Here is a 14,758-nt window from a genome sequence, read left to right on the forward strand (position 1 = left end):
GAGAATGTGTACACATACAAACTTCATGCTCCAATTTAGCTGTTCATTTCCCTTTGAAGTAAGAAAAAAAGATCAAGGCAGAGCTGGTTGTTTCAGCATAAAAAATGCCATCATTTATTCATCTGTTCCTACATAAAAACATTATGTTTTTGTTTAAATAACACAGGAATGAGCTCCTTCATACAACTGCTCAGATTTTGAGAAGTAATGTGAGAGCAGTCATATCCCGTTTTATAAAAAAAAAAAAAAAGACATTCAGCATCTTTGAAAAGAGGTAACCCCTCCTCTCTGCAGCAAGTCTGCTCCTGATTCCACTGCTAGATGGATGCTTTGCAAAGGAATTTCCTCCCTTTGAGACAGGAGCTCCCAGCATACCTTTTTTGTACAGACACCCCTGCTGTCCCATAAAACATAAATACATGATTGACATACTGAACTACACAATTTAGGTGGGCAAATATCTGAAGCCATATTTTCATGTCGTTCTCCTGATTGCTTTAATCGAAACCTTGCATTACCATTAGAGCCTGTCAAATATAAGAATATGAGAGGTCGACCAATAAGAACATTTCCCTTTTAAATGTTCTTATTGGTGTCGACCAATATGGTAAATCTTTGAGCTGTTATAAAAGTGGACCTGTGTTTCTTTTTCACCAATATGACTGCACATACATGTGCAGACAGTGCCCCGTCAGTGAACGCTCTTCTAGACAAACAATTGAAAGACATCATTAATTCTTCAAACATATTGTTGTTTTCTGCTACATATATGTTCTGTCAAAAAGTTTAATATCATTTAAAAAACCTACAGCTTATGCCAATGTATCTGTAGTAGGCACAACTGCACATCACATTGGCTAACCTCTATGTCGGTCTGGCTGTGGTTTTCCAGGGATAAACAAGTTAAGGTTAATTTTACTGTAACACCGTCTGTTTACATGGTAAGGTAGCCTCAATGTTCTCCTGATAAGACAATTATAAGACATTATATTGCAAACATTTTACATGATATTAAAAACTATTTAAAAAAAATTAAAAACTTTTAAAAGATACACCACCAAAATATTGTCCTCCATCTTTGTAGCGAAGCAGCATGTTTCCAGAGGATTATTTGGAGCACTTTTAGGCTCAACGTTTTCAAGTTGAAATTCAGCAACTTTTCCAGCTCTGTTTAATTCTGTATACCAAACTCCCTTTCACAGTTCATGGAGTGTTTTTTGAGTGCCTGTGATCACCTCATTCTGGTAGCACAGTTCACAGAGGCCTCTGTTTACACTTTGATGGTGGTGCTACTAGCAGGCTTGTGCTCGTAGCCGTACAGAAATGTGGCAGCAATGACCAGCACTGCCCCTGCAAAAAATACTCTGTGAGGAGGGGGGGGAACAAATAGAAAAGAGCAAAAAGAGAAATTAAAAACACCATGCCAGCAACTTTGTGAGGATGTGCTTTGATATAATTGCTAATGTCGCATGTCAACACTGACTTGCTCATAATGACAGTGTTTTATACTATATATTACAATAGGTTTAGCAGGTATACTGACTGTGTTTAACACCTTAGCGGGCTAATATTAGCTAATGAGCAATAATAAAAATCAATAATCACAAAAAGTCTGATGGGAAAAAAACTTTAAAACTTTAAAAATTTTACTGGACAATTGAATTTTTTTTTCAATTTGCTACAGGAGGGAAAGTCACAGGAATACCATCATTTTTTCTTAAGTCATTCTATAAAGATAAAAAATGTGCTGATAAAACCTTCTGCCAAGAGCTATTTAATTCTAAAAGAGCCAACGTAAACCTTGTGGTCACCCTCATTAAATCATTTTTCCTAAGCTATATAATCAGGGAATTTTACAAAATATGTTCAGAAATTTCAGTATCAATGCTTTTATGTTGTCCTAGAGACTGAAAGAGTATATATTTGTGGCTAGCATGGGTAGAGAAATGGGTGTTCATGAACATTTGTTTACCTTGTAGGGTTGAAGTCCTCTAGCATGAAATACGAAATAACTGCAGACACAATGATGGACAGAGACGTGGCAAATCCTTTGAGGATATTGTCTGCATATTTAATGACCACTGCTACGACCAAGCCGCCCACAGCCTGCAAAAGAGAATAATGAGTTACAAAAAGCACACTCCACTCAGACAAACACACAACATGTGAAAAGAATATACAAAGTAAGCATCTCCAAACAAACCGATGCACTTTTATGTATGTTTGACCTAAATGGGGGACTTAAGATAATGTTCAAAGAACAGTGTCATAATTATCAAACCTGTAAGACAACAACTGTGCCGGTGATGACGCTGTAACCCTGAAACATTCCCCACTGTTTTACTCTCTGGCCGTCATATACTATCATTCCTCCTATGCCAAAAATTAAGCCGAAAAAACCTGGAGGAGACAAAAAGAAATAGAGAGGTAAGGCTGTAGCAATAACATTTGGAATAATCATTTCTTCCAACTGTTTGGTAATAGACAGAAAGGTATGTCTGAAGAAGTTGTTTAACCACACCATCCTGCCACTAGAGGTCACTTTAGTTAAACTTAGGGCTGGAGCTTAGGTTCAACAGACTTTCAAATTCGCCTTAATATTTATGCATACAGGAAAGAAAGCTGTCAGGGATATCCTGCTCATTCCCATGGTGCAATCATTAACTCCTCCTCTCTCTACAAGCATCAACCAGTCTGTCATTTTTCGTGTTTTTACACACATTAACCCCCCAAAAATAAAAGTCAACTCTGTGCCACACATATAGAAACCCAAACATACACTGCAGAACACATGGTATCATTTCCACAATATATACACCAATAAAACCATTGCTTTGTTCAAAACTACCTGTATTCATTATGGTTGTTAAAATCCAATAGATAGTTGTAAATTATTAAACCAGATGAACCAAACAACAGGTCATCTTAAGAGAAAGGTTTCAGGAGGAGGAAACAAAAAGAGACAAAATGACCTTGTTTACACGTACGAGACTAGATTCCTGCTTTAGTCAAAAGCAACATATGTATCATACATTGGAAGACATTCTGAGATATGATTGTGAAATTTAGAATTAAGTCATACTTCCTGACTTGAGAGTTCTGCCATTAAGCTATACTTCAACTTTTCTGTTTCGCAATCCTCAACAAGCGTGTGCAATTATTCATGACTAAAATCTGATGTTTCTTCTCTGATCATACAAAGGGTCATGCTAGTGCCATGAGATTACTTGTTGTGAATTGTCGTTATGTAATATTATGTGATTGATTTATTGTAATAACCCAGTAACCCAGAAAAAATATCATGCCTGTTAAATTCAGGGTACCAGGAAACCTAGTTTCAATGACACAACATCTTTTTATCTGTGAAGTACTTGATATATCAGCATGGAATCAAAGCAGCAAACCCTTGCCTCGGCCTTAAAAAGCACATCAGGGTCGACTTTGTAACATGGCTTTTTGATTTTTGGCTCTGTGGGAAGTAGGCCAGACCTTTCCTGGACAGAAAACATGGCTTATAAGGTTGCAAAAACATAGATGATAATAATGACACTGAAAATACAAGTTTAATGAATAATTTAACGAAAAATGTCATAAATTGTTTTTCTTGCCAGGTAAAATTGGGTCCAATTTGTTATGTCTCACACAGAGTTTATTATTACTTAAGTATGTCTGTTTTTATGTGACAATGTATGTTATTTTACCTGCTGTGTGATTCCTATAGCAACAATTCTTGTTTCACATAACCCCTTCTGCACTGCTGATAATGTAAAGAGCATTTCAATCAATTATTCAAATGTATTAAAGGTCATTTTTAATCCTTAGACCAAAATAAAAATAAGTGAGAGTAACTTAAAACCGAGAAGACAACTAAAGCAGATATGTAGCCTTGGTTTGAAGCCAAGTGAAATAGGATTTCTCGTATGATCTCACTTGAATGTCAAATGTAAAGGCAGAATCAAAAACCATTCCAAGGTTTAAAGTAAGTGGAAAGCTGACCTAAATTGTTAGACAACAGTTTTGCGGGCCAAAAAGGACAGATTTCTCTTTCAGACTAAGAAATATTTGAGTCCCTATGTGAGTTGGGATCCAACTTTTTGTGGGATTTTATGGGGAGATAGAGCTAAATGTATATAACAGTGGTAGATGTTTTGCTTCTGGATAATATTACCATGAGAGAGCATGTAAATGGGGAAAAGAGTGGGGCTTAGGATGGATCCTTGAGGGATCCCCCTGGAAGGATTTTCTAGAGAGGAGGTACAGTTATCTATGCTAACCATTAACTGGTGAAAATCTTAACATGAACAATTCTGCAGCAGTCCTTCATACTGGTTGAAATGTCCTTGATATTTGTGCAAAAAGAGAGTAAATGCAAATATAGTACAAGGCTTTCCTGTTAAAAGAACAGTTAGTTTATCTATTTCTCAGCAGCAACACTTGAAATTATTTTAGAAAGACATCAATGACATCACTATAGCAGTGGCTTGTGTCAACATTAAGTGTGCAAATTGATCTGTTTTTATACTGTACATGAAACATAGAATCAATAGATTTTTATCATGTCCTGCTCAACAAACACTGGATCCCAACCAAACCAAACACTGTCCTGTTTTTCAGGCATGGAAGTGCTTCAAATGATAGGTTGAACCATATGTGTGGCACAGTTTACTGTTCTAAATATTAAGGGGATAAAACTAAAAAAGCAAAATGTCATATTGTCCTTGCACATGTTTTAATTAAGTATGGTTTGTAAGGTCTTAAGAATTGTACAGAACCCCTGAAGTCCCAAAAAGTAAAACAAAATTCTTGTGGGCACAAGTTTTTGGGACTTCGGGGTTCCATTTAATTGTGACCAAGGGCTTCACTAATTTTACTGAATCATTCAGGTCATGGGAGGGGCTTGTGTGAATTAGCAACTCAGGAAGATTTCAAGTGCAGGCTATGTGTGAAAACAGCTTAACACACAGAGTTACTCACTCAGCTGAATGTTTCGGACCCACACACTCTGTTCAGTCTCCTTGAGGATTTTCTCAAAGTAAACTCCAGCAAAGCCACTGGACACACACGCCATCAACACAGCAATCAGCCCCACAAACTGAGAACCTGCACACAGGATCTTCTGCTCAGTGTCTCCCTCAGAGTCTCCCTCAGAGTCTCCCTCAGAGTCAGCAGGCCACTGTGGAGGTTAAAACATTGACAATCACATGCAAAGGGACAGACAGAGCAAATAAACCTTGTAATTTGTAACTCATTTATAAAAACTCCTACCCACAGACTGACTTGTGCAGGGATGGTCTGATCAATTAATTACCCTTTCTAACTCCACCAATCATATCTACTTAGGAAAGAAAAGATAATGGGAACATATGTATACATTCTTAGCTTAATTCTTCATTGACTCAAAAAGAAGATATATGTTTAAAGTCAGAATTTAAATAATTAAAAAAATCACATGCAAACTCTCAAATTGCAATGAAAAAATGCCAGTGAGTAAATTGCAAGTAAGACAGCGTGCAGACGTACCCATTTTGGACATAAATGTGCAATGTATTTATCTAAAATTTAAAGTACAAATAAAATAAAATATGCCACATTGATATAGCCAGAATAGTCATTAGTCCAGCCTCTGTCATGGAAAAAAGCCAATCACAGTTGAGGTTTCAGGGGGGGTATGCCACCCTTGGCCACCCACTGGACACGCCCCTGCCCACAGAGAAAAGCCTTCATGCTGCAGTTGTGTTTCTGAAAATTGTTCAGGGTATTTTACCTGCACTAGAGTGACTCCGGCCATGAGGAAGAGAAGTGAAAGCCACTGGTACAGACCCATCTTCTTCCCCAGCATGGAGACAGAAAACAGTGCTGTGGTGAGGATCTTCAACTGGTATGTGACCTGTGTGGATCACAACACAATAAACATAACGTTAACTTTAATTGTTTGGTATGCTCGGTTTTTTAATGATTGCTTTGTGCTTTACATAAAACAATAACACAACAACAACAAAAGAAACAACATGGATGTAAGAAGAGAGTTGCAGTAATCGGAACAGGATGAAAAAGATGTATTACCCAGTCCAAATGACCAAGAGAGATATATTTTTTTTTTTACTTCCTTGAAAAAATGCATACATTCCTGATTGAATAAATAATTACATTGAAATTAGCTGCTCAAGCTGTTTTAACACTTGCAGAATTTCTAGAAAATGTCATGACAGAATGCCCCTTAAATCCTCTGTGCTTATTCACCCCTCACATCATGAAGTATGTCGACCTGGGGATGGGTGTGGGCTCAGGGGGCAAGAAATGCCTTTAAAAAAGATGCTGCAGTAGCCTATTCCAAGATGACAGAGGAAGCCAATTTTTGGCCACTTGTGCAACATTTGTTAAAACGTCACCTAGATTGTCAAATAAATCTGAATTCTCGCATTTGGCCACGCAAAAATAACAATTTAAGTTTTGCTTTTATTTACCTCAATGATGTTGTTTTGTGTGTGTCATCATTTGCTTGAGAAGGTTTCTTAAAGTAAATTTTGTCTCAACAGTAGATCAATCGGGGTAACCAGCTGAGCTTTGTTATGAAACTCTAAGCTTACAGATCATACAACCAAGTGGAAGCAGGTGGAGAGACAACAGTGGGGGCCAAGCATTGAACCTTTGGATAACCTGCGAGTGATCTCTGCTATTCAGAGTGATGGTTTGAGTGTATTGATTGAAAGAGTCATTTTAGATAAATAAGACTTAATCAGCTCAGTGCTGTGCCAGAGATACCTACCCTCTTTCAGTGCGATTTATTAAAAATATAATTATCTACCGTATCAAAGCCAGAATTAAGATCTGATGGGATTCAAACCTAGCATTATCCTCCATCTGCTGTGAGATTCACAACAAATCACTCTTGCAAGACAGAGGGGAAAGCTGCCAGGAATGTAAATATCAGAGGAGAAGATCAGTAAGATCAAGCATATACTAGATCATAGATCACTATGACCAAAACCCTGGTCCACCTAGAAATACACTTGCAGTTTTTCTCTGAGTGAATCATCAGGGGTACCAAAAGGGTTTATTGGACATTTTAATGGGGAAGTGATTCATATTATACATTTTTTTCAAAGATTTTTTGAGGCTTTGTACGCCTTTATTGTAGAGATAGGACAGTGGATAGGGTCGGAAATAAGGGATAGAGAGAGGGGGGGGGATGACATGCAGAAAAGGAGGTTGAACCTGTTTCAAGGACTACAGCCTCTGTACATGGGACGTGCACCCTAACCACTTGGCCACTAGCGCCCCATATTATACATATAAGTCCAAGGCAAACCATATTTAAATCAGTTAAAATAAATACACACACACACACACACACACACACACACACACACACACACACACACACACACACAAAAAGTGGATTTGAAGCTGCACATTCATATGTCACCTGATACGTTGCTGCGTCCAGGTTGGATAAGGCAACATAGAGCAGATTGTTCTGCAGCGTGTAGATCCCTGCAGGAATGGCCAGCTTCAGGGTCTGTGACCGCTTGTACACAATCTCCTCCTTCAGCAGTTGGTTCATTGCCCGGCAACTGAAATCTATCAGAGACAAGGGGTCTGCTTTCAGGAATTTAGCCTATAGGGCCCACCCATGGCGTGAAGAGATATATGATCTACCAATTAAGTGAGAGCTTGTTCTAAGTCTACACAGTGTCTAACTCCAAATACCCAATCTTCCTCCTCACCTAATTTTTAAGTTTGTACTCACTGTTCTCCATGAAGACAAGGAGGGTGCAGGTGAAGATCTTGAGCACCTCGGCCGACACCACAGCAGATGAGGCCAGGTAGCGGGGGCCGTCTTCGTTCAGGGTGCGGGAGTAGCGCATTGTGAGCACCAGCGAGGTGGTCTGCAACACCAGCACCCCCAGAGACACATACTTGAGCCTCGAGGAGTGTGACGAGGGCAAGACCATCTTGGAGACCTCTGAGTCAGAAGAGGGTGAAGGAGTCTTCAGAGTGGACGAAGTGGATGAAGAGAGATAAGACACAAAGCTGGTGTGAATTTTAGGGATTTCTTAATCAAATTAATACAACAACAAAAAAAACAGGCAAAGTGAACAAAATAATACTGAAATAAGTGGAGGGTAAATTTCAAGGACAGTTTGGAGAAGATGAATGCTGGTTAGTCATTAAAGGGTAATCAAAGAGAAAACTGCAGCCTGAGGCAGTGTACTGAGGGAAGAGCATTCCTGCAGCACATAGAACAATTTGACAAGCTATAAGAGTAATGGGGACGCACTCCTGAAAACAGATGTCACCATTTTCTGTAGTTGGTTTATTATCCACCCTCCACCAACATGCATCTGCTGCTGATTCAGGCAGAAGGTGTTTGGTGAATCACTGGTAAATCTGAGGCTGCATATAACCAGAAGTTTGTCAGAAAAACCCCAGCCTTGATTTTCTCTTCATACTTTCTTCAAATCACCGATAAGCAAAACCCCTGTCATCTTGTTCTGATTCTGATATTGTTCTTCTCCTGTGAGGAGTATTTCAAGCTGTTTAAGAAACAGACTTAAATTCATGCTGATGCACCTTTATGAGCTACAAAAGTAAAACACAGACCATCAGCTAGAAGATAAACTATTGCGTTATAATCATTTTAAAAGCATGTAACTGCTGCAACATGGTAGGTTTCAGACAAGGTGAATAACAAACAGCCTTTTTTAAAACATTTTCTACTCGGGCAATTTACAATTTGAGTGTTACGGACGGTTGGAAAACAAGGAGAGGTGGACCCAAGTGCAGAATAAACTCAAAGTATTTAATAATCAAATAGGCCATAGGCAAACAAAAACTTACTTCCAAAAGTTCAACAAAAAAAAAACACAGATATAAAAAACAGAGAGCCACACAGGGGCACAAGCACAAACTGACATATACCGACTAACGACATACCACAATCAACACTGGCTACTTAAACATACACTGAACTGACCACACGAGGGCAGGAAACACAAACTAAATAGACATAGGGTAATCAAACACAGGTGAGACTAACAAGACACAGGTGAGAACAATAAGGGTAATCAAGGCAGGGAGAAACACAAGACCAGAAACACTGAGGACAATACAAAATAAACACATGAAACACTAAAGACACACAGAGCTCAAGATTCTAACAAAACACACTAGAACACAGAGATACACGAGGATAATAAATGACAAAATAAAACACTGAAGACAAAAGTAGGAAACCATCAACACTAGGAAACATTAACACACAAGGGAAATAAGCAATACTGGGATAAAATGAGAATACAAAAAACAAAACCAAAACATGACAATTCTGAGTTCCCTCAAATGTCTGAGCTCCTCACCATATCTCTAATGCTGAGCCCAGCGACCCTCCAGAGGAAACGACCACTTGTGTCTGCAATCTCATTCTTTCAGTCACTACCCATAACGTGTGACCATAGGTGAGGGTTTGGTGTCGAACACACACACACACACACACACACACACACACACACACACACACACACACACACACACACACACACACACAACCATAGTTTTTAACCTGAGGCAAGTCAGTGTTATCTGATGCTACATCTGCTTAGAGGTTTTTGTCACAAACTGGAGAGACTGCATGGTCTAAAAAAAAACCTGTTTTTCTTGCAAAGATGTTGCCATAAAAAGAAACTAGTTTTTCTAAGTCAGTGCTCATCCAAACTCATGTATCAGAAACTGTTGTTTAGGCATATTTACTTGAAGAGCTGCTGGAGTTGCAGAGAATAAAGAGAAATTCAGCTGTGTGTTACACATCTGGAGGAAAGCGCTGTATAACATCTGTGTTCAAGTGGCACACTCTTCTAGTGTAGCAGGTTTAAAGGTGTTGAGCTGGACTGCATGGTTTCAGTTCTTTCATTGAATGATTGCTTCAGGCTTTTTGTGTGTGGAGTTACAGCTACAAGTGTCTGGCACAGATCTTTAACATCACTGTTGAACACAATGACAGATCGTTTTTCATGTTTTTGTACATGCTGCATCCATTTGCTCCCCAGATGGTCAAGTTTTTTTTATAGTCATGAAGTTTAAAGCTCTGTGAAGAGTTTTTAACTGGCTGTATAATAGTCTGATAATATTATTAATGGCTTTTATTTGAACTTCATAAGCAAAGGAGACTATAAGCAACAACTGTAATTATTCCTATATTTGTCTTTCAAGCCTCTGCCAAAGGTTAGGTGTCAGAAGAGAAGATTAACAGCAAGCTACAGACCTGACATTTAACCAAAAAAGTGAATGAACATAGCAGAGAACAATACAAGTTACGGTTAGATACTGTAACAAACGTTTCTAACAGCAGCTATACTCGTTTTTCTTTTTTAATGCATTAAATACATTTATCCCATAACACTGATACACTTTTCCTCCAGTATGGTGTTTAATCCAGGGATTCTACTTGTAAAGTACACAGAAACAAACATTGAGCACATCTGGAAACAAATGTGATTTGCTTACAATGTATAGCCCCGTGTAAAACAGCACACTGTTGAGCCTATCATGCATTAATGGTTCAGTTGTCAGAGGTTATTATTTCCAGTCCCACACCTACAGCATCCTGAAGGCTTTAACACAGACATTCTTTACACTTAAGTCTGACATTCCTGACTGAAGCATCTTTTTTTCTGCCACTTCAAATGTCCTACATCAGCTGGAATGGGAGGGATTGAGATAACTTCTCTGGTCTTAACAGGTTTCTCTGGTCTTTCAGGTTTTCTCTTCCACAGCTGCCCTGTCCTGGGGCACAGTCAGTGAGTTGGTAGATAACTTCAATTCTAAAATCACAAATGTTATTGATTCCATTGCTCCCACTAAGGTGAAGGTCGTCTCTGGTAAGAAAAAATCTCCATGGAGAAATTCGACACTGGTAAGAAACGGAAAAAGAGATTGTCGAAAAGCTGAACGCAGGTGGCGTAAAACTAATCTCCAGATTCATTATGACATCTACAAAGAGAGACTTCACACTTATAATTCACAACTGAGGAATGCAAGGCAATCTTTCTTCTCTGACATCATCACCAGAAACAATAATAATGCTTGTGCCCTGTTTGCTACTGTCGACAGGCTAACAAACCCTCCTGTGTCAATAGCATCTGAATTTCATTCTACCAGGGCCTGTAATACATTTTCCACCTTCTTTGCTGAAAAAATCCAGAAAATTAGACAAACTGTCAGTAACTCATCATCAGGATCAGGATATGTGCTGTGTCCATTTAAAACCAACTTAAGCACCATGACACAATTTAATCAAATCAACCTTAAAAACCTGTTATACAACAATTAAATTCCTCCTCCTGCTATCTTGATATTCTGCAAACAGGTTTTTCAAAAAAGTTTCCCAAGTCATGGCTCCAGATCTGTTACAAATTGTAAACCTTTCTATTCTCTCAGGTGTCTTCCCACAGGCCCTGAAAACAGCAGTCATCAAGCCACTATTAAAAAAGAACAATCTAGAAAAGTCAATAATGAAAAATTACAGGCCTAAATCAAATCTTCCTTTTTTATATAAAATTATCGAAAAAGCAGTTTTTCAACAGTTAAATAACTTCTTGACATTGAGCGACTGTTTCGATGTCTTCCAGTCAGGTTTTAGACAAAACCACAGCACTGAGACAGGTCTGGTTAAAGTGTTTGATGACATCCGTTTGAACACAGACAGTGGCAGAACCTTAGTCTTAGTTTTACTTGATCTCAGTGCTGCGTTCGACACAGTTGACCACAATATATTACTCGACCGACTGGAAAACTTGGTGGGACTTTCTGGCACAGCACTAAAGTGGTTTGAATCCTACTTAAAGGACAGGGACTTCTTCGTGTCTATAGGTAACTTCAAATCTGAGCAAACAAAAATTACTTTTGGAGTTCCCCAAGGTTCCATCCTGGGGCCACTTCTGTTTAACATCTACACGCTCCCACTAGCTCAGATTATAAAAAACAATAAAATAAGTTATCATAACTACGCAGACGACACACAAATATATATTACAATGTCACCAGGCAGCCATGGTCCCCTAAAACCACTGGGTAAATGCATAGAGCAAATCAATGAGAGGATGTGCAAAAAATGTCTCCAGCTAAACAAAGACAAAACTGAGGTTGTTGTTTTTGGAGCAAAGGAGGAGCGACTAAGAATCAGCAATCAGCTTCATACAGTTAAATTAAAAAACCACAGACCAGGCAAGAAACCTGGGTGTAGTGATGGACTCAGACCTCAATTTTAAAAGCCACATTAAGACAATTACAAAGTCAGTCTACTATCACCTGAAGATTATATCAAGAATTAGAGGACTTATGTCTCAGCAGGACCTGGAAAAACTTGTCCATGCTTTTATCTTCAGTCGTCTTGATTACTGTAACAGTGTCTTTACAGGTCTGCCTAAAACATCAGTCAGACAACTGCAGCTGATCCAGAACACTGCTGCTAGAGTCCTCACCAAGACCAAGAAAATGGATCACATCAGTCCAGTTCTGAGGTCCTTACACTGGCTCCCAGTCTGTCAGAGAATAGACTTTAAAATCCTGCTGCTGGTTTATAAAGCGCTTAAAGGTTTAGGGCCAAAATACATTAGTGACCTCCTGATTAATTACGAACCATCCAGACCCCTCAGGTCGTCTGGGACAGGTCTGCTCTCAGTCCTCAGAGTCAGAACCAAACACGGAGAACCAACGTTCAGTTTCTATGCTCTTTATATCTGGAACAAACTCCCAGAAAACTGAAGGTCTGCTGAAACTCTCAGCCCTTTTAAATCAAGGTTGAAGACACACCTGTTTACAGCTGCCTTTAATTAAACAATTTTAATAGGTTTTTTTTCAACAATTGCTTATGTGGATCCAACAGCCTGCCTGTCCCTTGTACTGATTATGCCCTTTTTTAAAAAATTTAGAGCACTTAAACTTGTCCTGGTGTACTCTTGTTTAGTTCTTTTTTTTTTTATGTTGTTGCTTAGTTGTGATTTCCTGTTTTATTTTGCAATTTGTATTCTTGTGTTTCTCTGTTTTCTCTGTTTGTGTTGATAGTCCTGAGTTTAGTTTCTGGTGTTTCCTGTTATAATTTGTAGTTGTCCATCCCCCATGTATCATGTCTAGTGTTTCAAATAATAAGTTTTATTTATTTTAGTATTAGTATTATTTCCTGAGACATCATTTAGGTCACATCTGAGTTGGAGTGTCAATAACATGAGGCGGGCTAATGACGCACTTCCACACTGTATGAATCAGATGAAGTAGGAACAAATATTGGCCTTCTGTGCGCGCCTACTGAACAGTAGGTCCTTATAGTATACAGCACGGATAGAAGGGACTGTCTACTGTCAGATTGTGTAGACACTTTGCAATTCAGAAGCACTTTCAGTCTTCTTTCTCTTCTGTGTCAGTTATTACATCTCTAATGCTCTAACCCTAACCATGTTCTTGTGCCATCTGGTATTTCTCCTTGTGACTTCCGGAGATTTGTTTTTCCCTTTTTGTGGTCTTTAAAGAAGTAAGCCTTGTTTTTGCCTTTTTATTGAAACAGATCTTTTCAGATAGATCTGCACGTGGATCCTCTCTTTGTTTTTTAACTAACCTTGACACAAACTCTCTTCTGTCCGGTGAAAGTAAGAAAATGTGTAAATATGTTTTCACCTAAAGAGACAAAGTTCTCTGTGCATAAAAAAGCTTTACTCTGGTGTATATGTTCCTCTGGTAAATACAGGATGTAAAACGAGCCACAAGATGCTGAAAGAACAAGAGGTGTGGTGAGCTCCACACACTGACCTCCTTATGCAGAGGGGCATGGCTGCACAATCCCGCTCTGTGCTCTCTGCTTGAGTGTGTGTGTGTGTGTGTGTGTGTGTGTGTGTGTGTGTGTGTGTGTGTGTGTGTGTGTGTGTGTGTGTGTGTGTACACGTGTGTGTGTGTGTGGCTGCAGAGAAGGTGGAGTGACAATTCAATCTGCTACAACTTTGAAGACATTTAGGACTCTTACATACAGAATAATGTCATACAATAGAGGAATAAAAAGCTGAAACTGCAGGATGTTTCTGCAGACAATTGTTTTCTTGTGTGGACATTGGCATAAGGATCAGGACTGTAATTAATGGGTGTTCACCTTAACAAATATTACACCTGCACACAGCCCTCAGGATGTGGATCCGTCATAAGGTAAATTAAAGTATGACAAAAAAGAGTAATAAAACAAACAATTTATTATATTATATTGTTATAATGTGTCATTAAGAGATCCTTTAATTTGCAGCTTTGAGCTAAGAGTAAACGAACAAACGGTCCCTGAAGGGGTCCTAAGGGATTGAAATCAAAGCAGCAGAAGGAAACAAACAAACAGAAGTGTCCTAACAAAAAAAAAACACATATAAATGTGTTTAATAGGCATCAGACCTGCCTTTTAACCCGACATGGCTGAAGCTGCCACATCTCTCCATCGCACAGAAACTTACCTGACAGGGGTCTCAGCTCAGGACGGGGAGGCTGACAGGCCGCTGGGTGATCCACTCACTGTGATCTTTTAGACGCTTATTATAAAAGCCATAAAGTATTCCGGCTATTATATTAACACAAACTATGAGGTTTGGAGATAGAATCTCCCTCACAGCTGTAAGAAGTACACTCTCACGGTCCACACTGAGCATACCTTTAGTTGGAGGTCGAAGTAAGTCCCCCTTTCTCCACGATGAATGAATACAAGTTCGGACCACATGCTCGAAAGGTTTAGTGA

The 14,758-nt window shown here is 38.9% G+C and overlaps 1 protein-coding gene across 3 annotated transcripts; it reads right to left on the minus strand.

Annotated features, from left to right (window-relative positions):
- Positions 1-84: 84 nt before the first annotated feature.
- slc35a3b (solute carrier family 35 member A3b) lies at positions 85-14,684 on the minus strand. 3 transcript variants are annotated; one of them, XM_065953822.1, is made up of 9 exons: positions 14,481-14,684; positions 9,360-9,435; positions 7,751-7,991; positions 7,427-7,581; positions 5,765-5,887; positions 4,975-5,173; positions 2,282-2,400; positions 1,973-2,106; positions 85-1,364 (listed from the first exon to the last, which is right to left on the minus strand). In XM_065953822.1, exons 2-9 carry the CDS (start codon positions 9,360-9,362, stop codon positions 1,271-1,273), a joined length of 1,068 nt encoding a protein of 355 aa, XP_065809894.1. In that variant the 5' UTR covers positions 9,363-9,435; positions 14,481-14,684; the 3' UTR covers positions 85-1,270. The 3 variants fall into 3 exon arrangements, with proteins under 3 accessions (XP_065809894.1, XP_065809895.1, XP_065809896.1); XM_065953823.1 differs by lacking the exon at positions 9,360-9,435; XM_065953824.1 differs by lacking the exons at positions 9,360-9,435; positions 14,481-14,684 and adding an exon at positions 8,842-9,189.
- Between the last annotated feature and the right edge of the window lie 74 nt (positions 14,685-14,758).

The sequence above is a fragment of the Labrus bergylta genome, chromosome 4 (genome assembly GCF_963930695.1).
Source record: "Labrus bergylta chromosome 4, fLabBer1.1, whole genome shotgun sequence".
Taxonomy (NCBI): Eukaryota; Metazoa; Chordata; class Actinopteri; order Labriformes; family Labridae; genus Labrus; species Labrus bergylta.